The following is a 17,162-nucleotide window of genomic DNA, read 5'->3' on the forward strand; positions in this document are numbered from 1 at the left end:
GACTTATAAGTATTCAGGTAGATGTTACATAACTGCTAATTAAGTTACTCTGGATTGAGTTTAAGCAAAGACTTGAAAGTTGATCTTGGTCAGGTGTCAGTAAACTACTGCCCATGAACAAAATCCTACCCACTGCCTGTTTGTGTTTTTTTTTTTAAATAATATATTGAGGTGAAATTCATATATACAAAATTAAACTTTTTTTTTTTTTAAACGGAGTCTCGCGTGTCACCCAGGCTGGAGTGCAGTGGTGTGATCTTGGCTCACTGCAACCTCCGCCTCCTGGGTTCAAGCAATTCTCCTGCCTCAGCCTCCCAAGTAGCTGGGACTACAGGCGCCTGCCAACACGCCCAGCTATTTTTATTTTTTTGAGATGAAGTCTTGTTCTTGTTGCCCCGGCTGGAGTGCAATGGCGCCATCTCAACTCACTGCAACCTCTGCCTCCTGTGTTCAAGCAATTCTTCTGCCTCAGCCTCCTGAATAGCTGGGATTACAGGTGCCTGCCACCACGCCTGGCTAATTTTTGTATTTTTAGTAGAGATGGGGTTTTACCATGTTGGCCAGGGTGGCCTTGAACTCCTGACCTCAGGCGATCCACCCACCTCAGCCTCCCAAAATGCTGGGATTACAGGCATGAGCTGCCGCCGCACCTGGCCTTAAACATTTTAAACTTGAGTAATTCAGTAGCATTTATTTAGTACATTCACAATGTTGTGCAGTCACCAGCTCTATCTAGTTCCAAAACCCCTCCGTTTTTTTGAAATAAAGGTTTATTGGATCAGAGCCATACGTATTCACTTACATACTGTCTCTGGTTGCTTTAATGCTGCAATGGCAGAGTTGGGTAGCTGCATGTGTATTGCCTCTGTATCATATGGGCAATGGGCAGTGTCACATGTTTTCCATTTGGAAACCTGGAAAAAATAGCAGTCTTTTCCAGTTGCTCAGTTGTTATCAATATATGGAAGCAGGAATCAGGATTTCATAAATTGACAAGACACTGGAGCTTAAGGACTTTAGGATCCAGCCAACCTAATTGTCTCTTTTAGCTAGTACAGGTTAGGAGCCCATAGAGGGCAATTCTTTGCCCAAGGTCATGGGATATGTCACTGGCAGAGGGGCAGCAGGATTCAAATCTCTTGATTCCTAATCCGTCTTTTTCTATCACATCACTCAGGGATGAGTCAGGCTTCTTACACAGGAGGCAGCTGGATTCTGTCACCTTGGAGCTCTTGTGTCACTGACCTAGTTGATGATTTATGCTCTCACCAGAGTCAGAGAGCTTTTGTTGCTCATCATTAGTTTGCCCTGAGACAAATGGAAGTTACTCTTAATGCCTTATCCTGGTAAGAAGGACTGGAGATATTCTGATTGCCAGAACCTCAGGGTTACAAAACAACTATGAGCTTTGACTCTTCTGGAGGGAGGTCCAGAAGGAAATGGATGTTCTTACGATCACATGGCAGTAAAACCACACGGAACACAAGTCTTCTGGCTCCAGGTTGAAAATGCCTTCCCTTCCCTCCCTGAGACAACCTGCTAAAGGAAAGAGGCAAAGAAACCTGAGTTGTGCCTGGCTTCTACATTTATTCATTTCTAGCCCATTGAACTTCAGATTTCTGATCAGAAGAATGAGCATAATCCCTTTTTAGGGATTTGAGATGGAGATAATATATATAATATATATAATATATATATATTATATATATTATATACCTTGAGCGGTGGCTCAAGGCCTGTAATCCCAGCACTTTGGGAGGCCGAGACGGGCGGATCACAAGGTCAGGAGATCGAGACCATCCTGGCTAACACGGTGAAACCCTGTCTCTACTAAAAAAAAAAAATACAAAAAACTAGCCGGGCGAGGTGGCGGGCACCTGTAGTCCCAGCTGCTCGGGAGGCTGAGGCAGGAGAATGGCGTAAACCTGGGAGGCGGAGCTTGCAGTGAGCTGAGATCCGGCCACTGCACTCCAGCCTGGGCGACAGAGCGAGACTCCGTCTCAAAAAAAAAAAAAAAAAAATATATATATATATATATATATATATATATATATAAAATGAACTAGTAATGCTCAGTAAATGTTATATTTCCTTCCCTTCTAAAACTTCTTTGGCATACTTTTTTTAAAATATTTTTTTCATGGAGGTATAATTTATATATAGTGACATACAGATCTTGAACATATATTTGATCAATTTTGAAAATACATCTACCTACCCATGAAACCCATACTTGTATCAAGATAAAGAACATGTCCATCACCCCAAAAAGTTCCCTCATAATCTTCTTCCCCCAAGATGGAGTTTTGTTCTGTCGCCCAGGCTGGAGTGCAGTGGCACAATCTCGGTTCACTGCAACCTCTGCCTCCTGGGTTCAAGCAATTCTCCTGCCTCAGCCTCCCGAGTAGCTGGGGTTACAGGCATATGCCACCACACCTGGTCAATTTTTGTATTTTTAGTAGAGACAGGGTTTTGCCATGTTGGCTAGCCTGGTCTCAAACTGGCTGGTCTCGAACTCCTGACCTCATGATCCGCCTGCCTCAGCCTGCCAAAGTGTTGGGATTACAGGTGTGAGTGACTGCATACGGCCATCTTTCACATTTTCTCCAAGAAGTAACCACTAACCTCGTTTCTACTGCCATAGATTAGTTTTGCCTATCTAGTACTACATATAAATGAAATATACAGTATGTATTCTTTTCTGTCTGACTTCATCCGTTTAGCATAATGTTTTATCCCTTGTGTTACATGTATCAGTAGTTCATTCCTTCAGCATACTTTTAGTTTTGAATATCCTAGTTGGGGTTAAATTATTCCTAGTAGTGCCATGAAATCACAAGGGATAGGCAGGAGAGAAGAAGGAATGTCAGCGGATTGAGAGTCAGAATAGGTGGGTTCTAATCCTGGCTCTATCAATCAATACATAACCTTGGGGATAAACTATTTTGGTCTTCATTTTACAAATGTGTTAACTGGCCCAGGGAGAGAGAGAGACTTGTCTAAGGTCACCTAATTAGCCAGTGGCAGAGCCAAGGATGGTTTAAGGTCACACAATTCCTGGTTGAGTGCACATTACTGAGATTTTTAAAAAAGGATTTTTATATAGATCACTTTTTTTTTTTGAGACGGAGTTTTGCTTTTATCACCTAGGCTGGAGTGCAATGGCACAATCTTGGCTCACTTCAACCTCTGCCTCCCAGGTTCAATCGATTCTCCTGCCTCAGCCTCCCGAGTAGTTGGAATTACAGGCACCCGCCACTACACCCGGCTAATTTTTGTATTTTTAGTAGAGACTGGGTTTCACCATGTTGGCCAGGCTGGTCTTGAACTCCTGACCTCAGGTGATCCACCCGCCTTGGCCTCCCAAAATGCTGGGATTACAAGTGTGAGCCACCACACCCGGCCAGATCACTAACTTTCAAGGATAGGATGCCTGGGTAAAATGGGCAGTTTTCCTAGTTGAGGCCAGCAGATTCCTCAGCTTTATGTTTTTGTCCCTTTCCTCTGGCTGAGGATGACTTGTTCCTCCACCACGGAAGCCTGGAAATGGCCAGCTGTGGATTCTGAAAAGGTATGTTTTAGACACATTCAAACAAATCTAGGTATTTTGGTCACTCAGATACTAGCAATGCTGAGGCCCCTGGGTCCCCTCTGTTTCTAGTGTACTTAAGGAAAGCTTTCTGAGCCTGTATTGGGTGTGCCTAGAACTAATCCTGATGGAGAGACACTGCATACAGAGGTAGCCAATGTGTCTTGTGCTTGTTTAATCTGTACTTTGATCTCTTTGTGAATTTTTGTTTTCATGTGTCTGATCTTCCCACAATCTGAAATGATTCATTTGACTATAATAATCCCTCTGGAATAACTTTCATTCTCAGACATTTCAGCTCATTTTAGAAAATCAGCTCACCATTGAGTGTCCAGGATCTGAAGAATGAAAACCCTTCAAAAGATAGCTGCTGACAGGGAAGAATCCCTGCTACCTCCTCTGCTTGCTTTAAGTCCTTGCTGAGTGAGAAGGGAGCCCCAGCATTTTCTACAGGAGAATATAAGGATTCAATCTGGACTTGCTTCAGTTCTCTTCGGGTTTCTGAAGTCAGCAGCTCAAGGACTTAGTCTGGCAACTTTATGGAGAGAGGGTGGGAGGAGTATCTTCTTAGTCATGTAGTAAAACGCATTGCAGTGCACCTTTGTACCGAGCACAAGGCCAAGTCCCCAGCCAAGGACCTTGAAAGGAAGAGCTAAACCATGAGTCCGCCCTAGGCCTAGCCAAGAGAGGCATCAAGCCAAGAGGTCTCTCCACTCATCCCTGGCACCAAGCCTCTAAGCAGAGGCAACCCAAAGCTGCCAGAGTTAGATCCTATAGGGACAGGTATGAACCACCTTAAAGTCCAGCTCCTAGACTGTGGGCTGCAAAGCTGAGACTAAAGAAAAACATACCAATCTATATCACTGTGGGCAACTTGCACTAATTAATTGCAAAAAGTTAATTTCCTTTTTGCAAAGTGCTGACAAAAGCAAAGTAATATTTACACAGTCAATGTGGTTACTCACTACTGTGTGTTAAGCACTGCACTGGGCACCAGATGCTTGTGAGAGTAGAGCAGAAAACAGCCTAGGCTTTAGAGCAAGACATGCTTGGGAGTCTGATCCCCAGTCTGAGTTTTATTTCCTCATCTAAAGGAGAGCGAATGCCATGTTCAGAGGATTAGAAATTAGATTAGATAATGTAACTCAGGACAGTCACTAGCACACTTAATAGTGATGATGGTAATAGCTAATGTTCACTCAACACTTACTATGTGCCAGATGCTGTTCCTAGGCTAAACCAATATTTAACTCAATCTTTCAACAATCCTATGAGGAAGGCCTATATTAGTTTTGAGGCTTGTGAAAAAGGTACTATATTTGCATTTTTACACAGGTAAAAACAGATCCTGAGATGTTAAGTAACTTGTCCAAAGTCACAAAGCTAGTAAGTGGCATAACTAGGATATGAAGGCAGCACATCATTGGGATTGAGAGCAGGCTCTGGAACCAGACTGTCTGAGTTAAATGCCCAATAAATTTTAACACTTTTTATTATTAGCTACATATGTTTCATTCCCTCATTTATTTGGCTTATGACATACGAATTATCCCCATTTATCTGAGGGAACAGGCTTGGATGGCAAGAGTCCTCTTTGCCTGATCAAATACATTCTGTGATCCACCCCATGCTTAACTCCCTATTAGAGCCACTGTCCTCCAAAACATGGTTGCTCCACTTAGCTGGTTTGGAAGCCATCCTTCCTGCTAAAGAGGCCTTTTATGCTTCTCTCTGTTGCTATCACCCCCTCCTCCATAGCCTACTATTTTTACTCACACAAAATACACACATTCCTATTGTAAAAGATTTGAATACACAGAGTCCTTACTGATGGAAATTGACATTGGGACCATTTACTAGTATAAACAATGCTGCAATGAACCTAATAGTATATATGTCTTATAAAAATACATTTCTGGGCCGGGCATGGTGGCTCAAGCCTGTAATCCCAGCACTTTGGGAGGCCGAGACGGGCGGATCATGAGGTCAGGAGATCAAGACCATCCTGGCTAACACAGTGAAACCCCGTCTCTACTAAAAAAATACAAAAAAACTAGCCGGGCGAGGTGGCGGGCGCCTGTAGTCCCAGCTACTCGGGATGCTGAAGCAGGAGAATGGTGTAAACCCGGGAGGCGGAGCTTGCAGTGAGCTGAGATCCGGCCATTGCACTCCAGCCTGGGCAACAGAGCGAGACTCCGTCTCAAAAAAAAAAAAAAAAAAAAAAAAACAACACCTTTCTGGCCAGGCACAGGGGCTCATACCTGTAATCCCAACACTTTGAGAGGCTGAGGTGGGAGGATCACTTGAGCCCAGGAGTTTGAGACTAGCCTGGGCAACATATTGAGACCTCATCTCTACCAAAAACAAAAACGAAATTTCTCTGATTATCCATGATGTAGAGCATATTTATAGTTTCCTATGTTTTGTGGCTTGTTCACTTTTTTTTTTGAGATGGAGTCTCGCTCTGTCACCCAGGCTGGAGTGCGGTGGCAGGATCTCAGCTCACTGCAACCTCTGCTGCCTCCTGGGTTCAAGCAATTCTCCTGCCTCAGCCTCCCAAGTAGCTGGGATTACAGGCACATGCCTGGCTAATTTTTTTGTTTTTAGTAGAGACAGGATTTCGCCATGTTGGCCAGGCTGGTCTCAAACTCCTCATCTCAAGTGATCCACCCAGTTCTGCCTCCCAAAGTGTTGAGATTACAGGCGTGAGCCACTGCGCCTGCCTTATTTGTTCACTTTTCTATCCAACTATGTGCTTCTTAGTGGCTTCCAGGTACTTTTTATTCTGGATGGTAATCTTTTCTGCTATAATTTACAAATAGGTAATGTCTACTTCATCTTTATTATTTATTTATTTATTGAGACAGTCTCACTCCATCACCCAGGCTGGAATGCAGTGGTGCAATCTTGGCTCACTGCCATCTCTACCTCTCAGATTCAAGTGATTCTCCTGCCTCAGACTCCCAAGTAGCTGGGATTATACTCAGCATGCACCACCATGCCTGGCTAATTTTTTTGTATTTTTAGCAGAGATGGGGTTTTGCCACGTTGGCCAGGCTGGTCTTGAACTCCTGACCTCAAGTGAGCCACCATGCCTGCCCTACTTCATCTTTAAAAGTTCAACTCAACTCATCCCTTCTCTTCTTTGAGATTCTTGCTGAAAACTCCAGTGCACACTGCTTATTTTCTCTGATGAATCAGCACTGAGCACACACACATAGCAATTTGTCTTTATAATTTGCCTGGTTATCCCCTTCAGCCAGAAATAGGATTGTTCTTTAAACTCCTATCTTCTCCCCTCTTTTCTCTTTACTTCTTCCCCAGATACTGGCATGAAGGCTCAAAGCAAATTTTAAGGCCTACTATACCTCAGATTTGGGCTTCTAATAGATCGATCCTGAAGCAATATTTGTTACTGTCTGGGTGTGGTGGCTCATACCTGTAATCCCAGCACTTTGGGAGGCTGAGGAGGGTGGATCACTTGAGGTCAGGAGTTCGAGACCAGCCTGGCCAACATGGTGAAACCCTGTTCCCTACTAAAAATACAAAAATTAGCCGCGTGTGGTACTGCTTACCTGTAGTCCCAGCTACTTGGGAGGCTGATGCAGGGGGATCACTTGAATTTGGGAGGCAGAGGTTGCAGTCAGCCCAGATTGCACTATTGCACTCCAGCCTGGGCGACAGAGCAAGACTCCATCTCACAAAAAAAAAAAAAAAAAAAAAAAAAAAGAATAGAATGGAAGAGTTTTGTTGAAGAAAAATGAGAATTGATATGCAACTGTTTTGAATCAGAAAACACAACCTACTAAAAGGGGGAGTTATTCAGCTCCAGCAAATTGTTAAGAGGGAATAAAAGTCAATGTTAACAGCTTTTCCACTTTTTAAAAGCTGAAAATCTGTATGTTAGTGTTAAATATACTTTAAAAATGTTAGCCCAACTTTGTGTGTTTGTTGGGTTGGGAGCAGGTTAAAGCCAGACTCGGTATCTGTTAATTCAACAGAATCTAGCATTTAATAGGTACTCAATATTTGAATAATTAGCTGGGTGTGGTGATGCACACACCTGTGGTTCCAGCTACTTGAGAGGCTTAGGTGGGAGGATGGCCTGAGCCCACTGAGGATGCAGTGAGCCCTGATTGCACCACTGCACTCCAGCCTGGGCAACAGAGATTCCGTCTCAAAAAAACAAAACAAAAACATATTTGAATAAAAAGTTTCCCCATTTGCTTTCTTCCTTCCACTAAACTGACTGAAACATCCAGAACAAGTGATGAAAGAGAAAAGCACTAATCAGGTAATCAATTTACCATTAGATTGTGAATTTAATTTAAAATAAAACGTCCCTAAAATCATCTCAGTACTTGGCACACTGACCCAAGATGTGGGGTGGGGGAGCATCCCTTACCACATTCTTTGTTTTCCTGGGAAATACTGGTGGAACAAGACAGCTGCGGATGTGTGAGATCTGACCACGAACATATGACAGCTGTTTGTGCCAGTCACGTCTAAACCCATGGCTCTCAACTCCAGATCCAAAAACTATCCCCATGTTTTATACCTCCCACACCCAGCATTTAGGATTTCTTCCTCTATAATCCTGCTGGGTGCTGATCTTGGCAGGCCCATCTACTGGGGATAGGTGGTTTGAGGTCTCAGTGGTGGGCACTGGCTTGTTCTTTCCTCCTCTGCAGCTCCTCTCGCCGCCTCGACTGCTGTTCACTCATGCAATCCTTGAACGCCTGCACCTGTGGCTGGCATTGCCGCCAGTCCTGGTGCTGGGCCATGCACTCCTGCACTGCAAAGTGGGAGGCAGCACAGCCAGAGCGGGAGATCAGCTGGTCCAGCGGGTCCTCCTCCTCATCCTCCTTCTTCACCCGTTGGGTCCAGGTATGGCCTTGAGGGGCTGAGGTTGACATCCTGGGGATGGGGAGTCTATAGAACATTAACAGAGACAAGGTTAGAGTGGGGATATAATATGTAAGGTTCCTAGATTATAAATAGCACTGACCAGACTGCACCGTTTAGCCTGTTTATGTCTCCCGTGGGAGACTCGAAGCTTGCAGACAGATGCTTGTGTTTTGTTTCATTTTGTTTTTTAAGGGTGTCTTGCTTTGTTGCCCAGGCTCACTGTAGCCTCCATCTTTAGGGATCAAGCCATCCTTCCGCCTCAGTTCCTCCCCAGCCAGAGTAGCTGGGACTACAGGTGTGCACCACCACACTCAGCTAATTTTTTTCATTTTTTGATAGATACAAGGTTTTTCCATGTTGCTCAGCATGGTCTCAAAACCCTGGGCTGAAGCGATCCTCCTGCCTTGGCCTCCTGAAGTGCTGAGATTACAGGTGTGAGCCAACTGTGCCCAGCTGATGTTTGTCTTGATTTACCTTTGTGCCTCCAGCACTAGGCCTAGCTGAGAGCAGGCCTGCAAAGTGGTTTGAACTGAATGAGATAAACCATGTGAGAATGCTTGACATAACATTCAATAAGTTCAATGGATTTTGCTATTGGAATATTAATTAGGTGAAATGTCATCTTTTTAGATAAGCTATCTCTGATCTACCTAAAGAGAACTAAACTTTCAGCTAGGTACGATGGCTCAAACCTGTAAGCCTAGCATTTTGGGAGGCTGAGGAAGGAAGATCCCTTGAGCCCAGGAGTTTGAGACCAGCCTGGGTTATGGCAAGACCTCATCTCTACAAAAAAATTTTAAAATGACTGGGTACGGTGGCTCACGCCTATAATCCCAGCACTTTGGGAGACTGAGGTGGTTGGATTACCTGAGGTCGGGAGATCAAGACCAGCCTGACCAACATGGAGAAAGCCTGTCTCTACTAAAAATACAAAATCAGCCAGGCATCGTGGCGTATGCCTGTAATCCCAGCTACTCAGGAGGCTGAGGCAGGAGAATCGTTTGAACCCGGGAGGCGGAGGTTGTGGTGAGCCGAGATCACACCACTGCACTCCAGCCTGGGGAACAAGAGTGAAACTCTGAGGCCTCAAAAAAAAAAAAAAAATAAGAAAGAAAGAAAAAAAATTTAAAAATTAGCTGGGCATGGTGGCACACACTTGTAGTCCCAGGTTCTCAAGAGGCTGAAGAGGGAGAATCCCTTGAGCCCAGGAGTTGAAAGGCTGCAGTGAGCTATGATGCTGCCACTATACTCCAGCTTAGGTGACATGGTGAGACCCAGTTTCAAATAAATAAATAACTGTTCTTCTTTTATCCTGCTAGTCTTATTCTATGCTGAAGAACAAAGTTTAAAAAGTGAAAGAGGCTGGATGTGGTGGCTCACACCTGTAATCCCAACACTTTGGGAGGCCGAGGCAAGTGGAGCACGAGGTCAGAAGTTCAAGACCAGCCTGGCCAAGATGGTGAAGCCCCATCTCCACTAAAAATATAAAAATTAGGTGGGCACGATGGCAGGTGCCTGTAATCCCAGCTACTTGGGAGGCTGAAGCAGGAGAATCGCTTTAATCCAGGGGACAGAGGTTGCAGTGAGCCAAAGATTGCACCACTGCACTCCAGCCTGGGCGACAGAGTGAGACTCCGTCTCCAAAACAAACAAACAAAAAAACAAAGTGAAAGGGTGCCCAAATATGGGTAGGTTTTGGCACATGGGAAGGATAGAAAGAGCTCAGTGTGGCTGTAGCATACACCATGCAGAAACCTGGCCTCTGCATCTATAAGGTGAAATGGCTTTGTAAACTATACAAAAATGTGAGATGTATTTATTTGCCCAAACTGTCATGCCCATCTGCATCAGAACACTCAGCAGAAAGCAGCATACAGAAGGAACTTAAGATCTGAAGAGAAATGACTTCAGCCTTTGCAAAAATTTCACCATGATGGGCTGTAAAGAAACTAGAAGGACTCCTTATTACCTTTACTGTGTCTCTCATTCACTCAACCAATGATTAAGTACCTATCATGTACCAGGCACTATGCTAGTGCTGAGGATTCAAGAGTGTCTAAGTCAGTTAAGTTCCTGGCTTCATGGAGTTTACAACCTAGACAAGGAGACAGGGCAGTTTACTATGCAGTGTACAGATAGCGAAGACTGGGACCACAGTGGAGGGATACCTAATCCAGACAAGGGCAGGAATAGCAGGGAAGGCTTCCTAGAGGAAGTGATTTCCAAGCTGAAACTTGACATATGGAACAAAAGTTAGCCAGAGATGGGAAAACTATTTTTGGTCAATGGAAGAGCAGGTGGTTGAGATAGAATCTGATACATGAGAGAAAAAAAAAAAGTTCAGTGATGGGAAAATAGAGTATCAGAACAAGACAATATTAAACTGGTGGGCTTTGTAGGACATAGTAGGGAATTTAAGACTTTTTATTCTGAGGGCAATGGGGAAGTCACAAGAGGGAGTCAGGCACTTTACACAACTCATTTGCCTTGGAGGCAGTATAACTTAAGCAGGAGGGGGAAAATGGGCTTTGAAACAGACTCGGACCTAGCTTTGTCACTGCCTCATTTGGTGTCCTTGGACACGTCATTTGATAACCTCTCTGGAAACACAGAGATGAAGCTGGGTGCCATGGCTCACGCCTGTAATCCAGCACTTTGGGAGACTGAGGCTGCAGGATGGTTTGCGCCCAGCCTGGGCAACACTGCGAGCCGTGATCATGCCACTGCATCCCAGCCTGGGTGACAGCGGGAGACCCTGTCTCAAAAAAAAGATAAGGTTTGTAAGGAGGCTAGTACGTCTAAAGAGTTCAATAAATGATAGTTTTCTCTTCCTAAACAGGCCAGCAGCAAATAATTTAGAGAAAGAACAGTGGAATGGAAAGTGCCTTGGATCCTAAACCAAGAGATCCGTATTCGAATCCCAGCACTACGCCTTACTATGTAAACTTTTTCATTTTAGTTTCCCCATTAATAATATTTAATTCGCACAATAGAATGAAGATTAACGAATGAAAAGTGCTTGGGCTACAACAGGACTCAGTAAATGCTACTGTACTCTCCTCTCACCACCTTCTGGCTTCAGTCTCCGGAGTAAAATGAGGACGACCCCTGCTCAGAGATCAGGGTAGGCTAGATGGTTGGCAGCTGGATCGTGGAGGCTGGCCTAAACTAGGAAGTCATGCAAAGGATCTTAAAGCAGACAAATGCTGGCAGCCACGAGGCCTGAAGCGCCTCAGGGGCATCGCGGACTTTGAACTTTGAGGACGCATGCGCGCGCGCGGCCGCTAATCGCTGCACCTTTGGGCCCGCAACGCCTTCTGAAGAACGCGGTATGCGATGCTCACCGAATAGGTGGGAGAAGAGGGCCCGAACACACGCTCCTACGCAGCGGCTTGAGCTTCGCGGGCGGTTGAGGGTCCTCTGTCCATCCTTCCGGGAACCAGCCCCTCGTGTGGAGCGCGCACACGGAAGGGGCGGGGAACGTGAAAAAGGCACGTTTTCACTGGTGGCCTCTCGGTGTTGAGCCCACCCTCTGTCCTCGCCGCACCCTTCTCGGGGACCCACTTCCGGGAAGGGGCGGAAGAGGTGGGCTGGTGGAGGCGGGGTCGAGATGGCGGCGCCTTTGAGGATTCAGAGCGACTGGGCGCAAGCCCTAAGGTGAATCCAGGCCCAGGACAGAGTCAGAGGAGGAGGGTAGTGGATGTTGCTTTTGCGTCAAGAAAAGCCATGCCTGGTCCAGGATATCAATAGGGGTTACTTCATCAATTGTTGAGGGATATGGAGGGAATAGGGTCCGGAAAAAGAATTGTCAAACCCGTGTGGTCATTCTCTGAAAAGCTATCCCCAGGTCAAGGGAGCACATGAGTTGTGTGATCCCCGCGTCAGAATTAGTATCAGTGAGTTGGAGAAAGACAGGGGTACTGGAAGGCAGGAAGGCTCTTGGCCAAGCAGTCATTTAGCAAATATTGATTAGTCGTCAGTTATTTCCAGAAGTCCCTGTACTCACCACTACTTTGTGCATGTGATGGAACCTTTGTATTCTCCTAGGCCCCTTAATGCTATATTGGGCATACTGGACGATACTATTAAGGAAACTAACACTATGTCCAGGCCCCGTACTGGATGCTTGGTGGAGCTCAGATGTATACTCTAAATATAAGTGATGGTTCCTGCTCTTAAGAAGCTGACATCCAAGCCGGGTGCGGTGGCTCATGCCTGTAATCCCAGCAGTTTGGAAAACTGAGATTGGTGGATCATTTGAGGTCAGAAGTTCAAGACTAGCCTGACCAACATGGTGAAACCCTGTCTTTACTAAAAATACAGAAATTAGCCGGGTGTGGGAGTGGGCACCTATAATCCCAGCTACTCTGGAGGCTGAGGCAGGAGAATCGGTTGAACCCAGGAGGTGGAGGTTGCAGTGAGCTGAGATTGCACCACTGCACTCCAGCCTGTGTGACAGAGCGATACTCATCTCAAAAAAAAAGAAAAGCTGAAATCTTAAGTAGGAATACACAGCCAACTATTCATTCATAAAACGTTTATTGATCTTATACTGTGCCAGTTGTTTCTCTAGGAATCAGGATGGATATAGCAGTGCCATATTTGTCAACTGCTACTGCTAATAAGGGTTTTTCAAATTGAAACAATGGTGAAGATGAATGAAACAGCCTTCTGCATTTAAGAAATTTTCACCTTACTAAATTTATACCTTACTTAATTTAGGTGGGCTAAAATACAGACTAGTTGCTAGTACACAGAATGTGATAAGTAGTAAAGAACAATAACATGGCCGGGCACGGTGGCTCAAGCCTGTAATCCCAGCACTTTGGGAGGTCGAGACGGGCGGATCACTAGGTCAGGAGATCGAGACCATCCTGGCTAACACGGTGAAACCCCGTCTCTACTAAAAAATAAAAAAAACTAGCCGGGCGAGGTGGCGGGCGCCTGTAGTCCCAGCTACTCAGGAGGCTGAGACAGGAGAATGGCCCGAACCCGGGAGGCGGAGCTTGCAGTGAGCTGAGATCCAGCCACTGCACTCCAGCCTGGGCGACAGAGCGAGACTCCGTCTCAAAAAAAAAAAAAAAAAAAAAAAAGAACAATAACATGAAGTTCCACTAGGTACCTATAAGAAAGTACAGCACCAGAATCAGAAGGCTTAACTTGGCCAAGATCATGCATCTCATCAAATGATAGAGGGTTACTGTCAACCTAGATGTTTCTGTCTTAAAAGCATAGACCCTTTCCATTAGACCCTAAAAGTGCTAGGGTGAAGAGATCAGGATTTGGATGATTGGGCAGGTGCCGAAATAATAAAAGGAATCTTGTTTGGTTATTGTGAGAGTTAATGATTGTATATGGAAAGTGCTTAGCACAGGGCTTGGTTTACAATAATCCTGATAAATATCTAATTAGATAACCTTGATTTTTCAAAGTGAGCTCACTGTTGATGGATGAGCATTAATTTAAACAACAGATATCTATTCATTAAATAGTTAATCCACAAATACTTCTTGAACAAATAAAGTTTGTCTGTGTTAGAATGATGTATACCTGATGAGAGGTTGAACTAGCTCGTGTCTAAGTACTGTGACCAAACTGGAGGTTACATGACCTTCTTTCTTCCCTTGTAACTATGGGATCCTGTTCAACTTTGGTGAGCCTAATTAAGCTTTTGTCTTTCTTCATAGGAAGGATGAAGGGGAGGCCTGGCTGAGCTGTCATCCCCCAGGTAATACCCTATATGCTGTCACTTTAAAGAAGAAGGATTATTACCCTTAAAAGAAAGCTTCCTATTTTCTCTTGGCCCAGCCTCCTTATATAATACTTATAGTCTGCAAATATGCTTGACCAGTCAGTACTGTATAGCTAACACCCCAACTCCTCCATTCCAAGGAAGGCCTTCAGATTGATTTTCCATTTGAAAGCCACAGACTTATTCATGGAGACATTGTTGATGCATCTTAATTAATCACTTACCCTGTGCTGTTGTATTCTAAGCACTTCTGCAGCTTTAACTGGGACCTTCTTGATGATAATTTCTAGATCTATAGCTCCAGCCCTGACTTCTCCATGTTCAAACAGAGATTGATCAGTTGTTTGCTGGAGATTTCTGCTTAAAGGTCTCACTGTCACCTTAAGTTACTTGACTTACTGAAGTCCAAAACCAAGCTGAGTACATTTGTTGTCAAGTGAGTTCTCTTTCTTGATTTTCTCATTTCTTAAGTTACCATCATTTTTCTAGGCACCAGAGTGAAAAACCTAGTTATTTGACCCTGCCATATCCAGGAAGCTCCCAAGTCTTATCAGTTTTTCTTTTGAACAACACTCTTTATTTCATTCACAGGATTCTTTTCAAATTGGTAACCAATGTGGTACCATTCTAAAACAAATCAACCTTCCTTCTAAATTCTGTGAGAAAGTTTTGTTTTGCTGATTATCTTTCATTTCAAATGCTGCTGATATATTGTATTTCTATGAGAAATAAAGTTTTGGCCAGGCACAGTGGCTCACACCTATAATCCTAGCACTTTGGGAAGCTGAGGCAGGAGGATCACTTGAGCCCAGGAGTTCGAGACCAGCCTGGGAAACAAAGTGAGACGCCCATCTCTATAAAAAATAATAAAAAAAAAATAGGCATAGTGGCATGCTTGTATAGTCCCAGCTACTTGGCAGGCTGAGATAGGAGGATCTCTTGAGCCCAGGAGGTTGAGGCTGCAGTGAGTTACAATTGAACCATTGCACTCTTGCCGGAGTGACAGAGTGAGACCCCATCATTTAAAAAAAAAAAAAGATTATTGTTTATATCAGTGGAATAAAGGACTGACTTTATAGTGTTGTGACTTGCCAATCATCTTAAAATATAAGGCCAGATGTGGTGGCTCACACCTATCATCCACCATTCTGGAAGGCCAAGATGGAGGATTGCTTGAGACCAGCTTGGGGAACATAGGGAGACCTTGTGTCTACAGCAAATAAAACTAGCTGGGCATGGTGTTGGGTGTCTGTAGTCCCAGCTACTCAAGAGGCAGAGGTGGGAGGATTGCTCAAGTCCAACAAGTCAAGGCTGCAGTGAACTGTGATCATGCTACTGGATCTCCTACCCTGATCGGGTAGCCGTGATCATGCTACGTGATCTCCTACCCTGGACCAGAAAGTGAGACCCTGTCTCTAAAAAAAGAAACACACACACAAATATACAAATATATATATACACACACATACATACACATATATACATATATATGTAACATAAAAATTCAAGGACAATACTGTATTTTATTTTACCTATTTTATTGTGCTTAATTATGTTCAAAAATCCTATTCTAACTGCTTGAGCTAGGATTGTGCCACTGTACTCCAGCCTGAGAGACACAGCGAAACCCTGTCTCAATTAAAAAATAAAAATAAAAAAAATTAAAAAGCTGGGCACAGTGGCTCTACTAAAAAAAAATACAAAAAATTAGCCAAGCATTGTGGCGGGTGCCTGTAGTCCCAGCTATTCGTGAGCCTGAGGCAGGAGAATGGCATGAACCCAGGAGGCAGAGCTTGCAGTGAGCCGAGATCATGCCACTGCATTCTAGCCTAGTCGACTGAGCAAGACTCCATCTCAAAAAAAAAAAAAAAAAAAAAAAAAAAAGCTGGGCACGGTGGCTCACGCCTGTTATCCCAGCACTTTAGGAAGCCATGGTGAGCGGATCACCTGAGGTCAGGAGTTTGAGACCAGCCTGGCTAACATAAAACCCTGTTTCTACTAAAAATACAAAAAATTAGCCGGGCATGGTGGTGCTGCCTGTAATCCTAGCTACTCAGGAGGCTGAGGCAGGAGAATTGCTTAAACCCATGAGGTGGAGGTTGCAGTGAGTGGAGATCGCACCATTGCATTCCAGCCTGGGTAACAAGAGTGAAACTCCGTCTCAAAAATAAATAAATAAATAAATAAAAGTAAAAAAAAAAATACACAAAAGACCTACATTTTATTTTAACTAAAATATATAAACATACATTAAAATTCACCATCTCTTCATTAGTCTACTGATTATTACAAGGACCTTGGCTTTCTTATAATAAACCATAACCGAAAGGCACCGTTTCTTTAAAGCAAGGCAAATCTTTACTTACGCTAAAAAAGCAATCTAAGAGCAAAATGTCAACTGGGGTTTATATTTTTTTAGATCTTTTCCCTAACATTTTGCATTTATCTTGCCCATACATACTATTAAAGCAGTTTTTTTAAACAGAGTCTTGCTCTGTCACCCAGGCTGGAATGCAGTGGCATGATCTCAGCTCACTGCAACCTCCAGTCCCGGGTTGAAGCGATTCTCGTGCTTCAGCCTCCTGAATAGCTGGGACTACAGGTGCATGTTACCATGCCCAGCTAATTTTTGTATTTTTAGTAGAGACGGGATGTCACCATGTTGGCCAGGCTGGTCTTGAACTCCTGACCTCAAGTGATCCTCCTGCCTTGGCCTCCCAGAGTGCTGGGATTATAGGCATGAGCCACTGCCCCTGGCCTAAAACAGTTTTTAAAAAAATTATCAAGTCTTTACAAGCAACAAACTTAGTTTTGTTTTGTTTTTAATTACCAAGCTACCTTCAACAACCAAGGAGTTTTTTGTTTGTTTGTTTGTTTTTGAGATGGAATCTCACTCTGTTGCCCAGGCTGGAG

At 44.1% G+C, this 17,162-nt stretch overlaps 3 protein-coding genes across 9 annotated transcripts in view; 2 read left to right on the forward strand and 1 right to left on the reverse strand.

Moving 5' to 3' along the window:
• The window catches only part of MRPL48 (mitochondrial ribosomal protein L48), a 92,954-nt gene extending 82,791 nt beyond the window's left edge, over positions 1-10,163 (forward strand). Inside the window, exon 8 of the transcript XR_013404106.1 lies at positions 9,554-10,163. The gene's annotated coding sequence lies outside the window, so the exon portion shown is untranslated. The remainder of the gene's footprint in view (positions 1-9,553) is intronic.
• Positions 677-11,919, reverse strand: COA4 (cytochrome c oxidase assembly factor 4 homolog). 5 transcript variants are annotated; one of them, XR_013403315.1, is made up of 4 exons: positions 11,842-11,919; positions 7,995-8,521; positions 3,911-4,124; positions 677-1,539 (listed from the first exon to the last, which is right to left on the reverse strand). XR_013403315.1 is itself a non-coding variant. In NM_001193378.1 (2 exon segments), a coding segment is annotated over 1 exon segment (264 nt). In that variant the 5' UTR covers positions 8,506-8,521; positions 11,842-11,911; the 3' UTR covers positions 8,133-8,241.
• Positions 11,920-12,084: 165 nt separating this feature from the next.
• The window catches only part of PAAF1 (proteasomal ATPase associated factor 1), a 51,012-nt gene continuing 45,934 nt past the window's right edge, over positions 12,085-17,162 (forward strand). For 2 of the 3 annotated variants that reach the window (XM_028832860.2, XM_028832861.2), the window contains exons 1-2: positions 12,085-12,154; positions 14,185-14,225. In XM_028832860.2, coding sequence (XP_028688693.1) covers positions 12,108-12,154; positions 14,185-14,225 — 88 coding nt within the window. In that variant the 5' untranslated portion in view covers positions 12,085-12,107. 3 annotated transcript variants of the gene reach the window in all.

The sequence above is a fragment of the Macaca mulatta genome, chromosome 14, assembly GCF_049350105.2.
Source record: "Macaca mulatta isolate MMU2019108-1 chromosome 14, T2T-MMU8v2.0, whole genome shotgun sequence".
Taxonomy (NCBI): Eukaryota; Metazoa; Chordata; class Mammalia; order Primates; family Cercopithecidae; genus Macaca; species Macaca mulatta.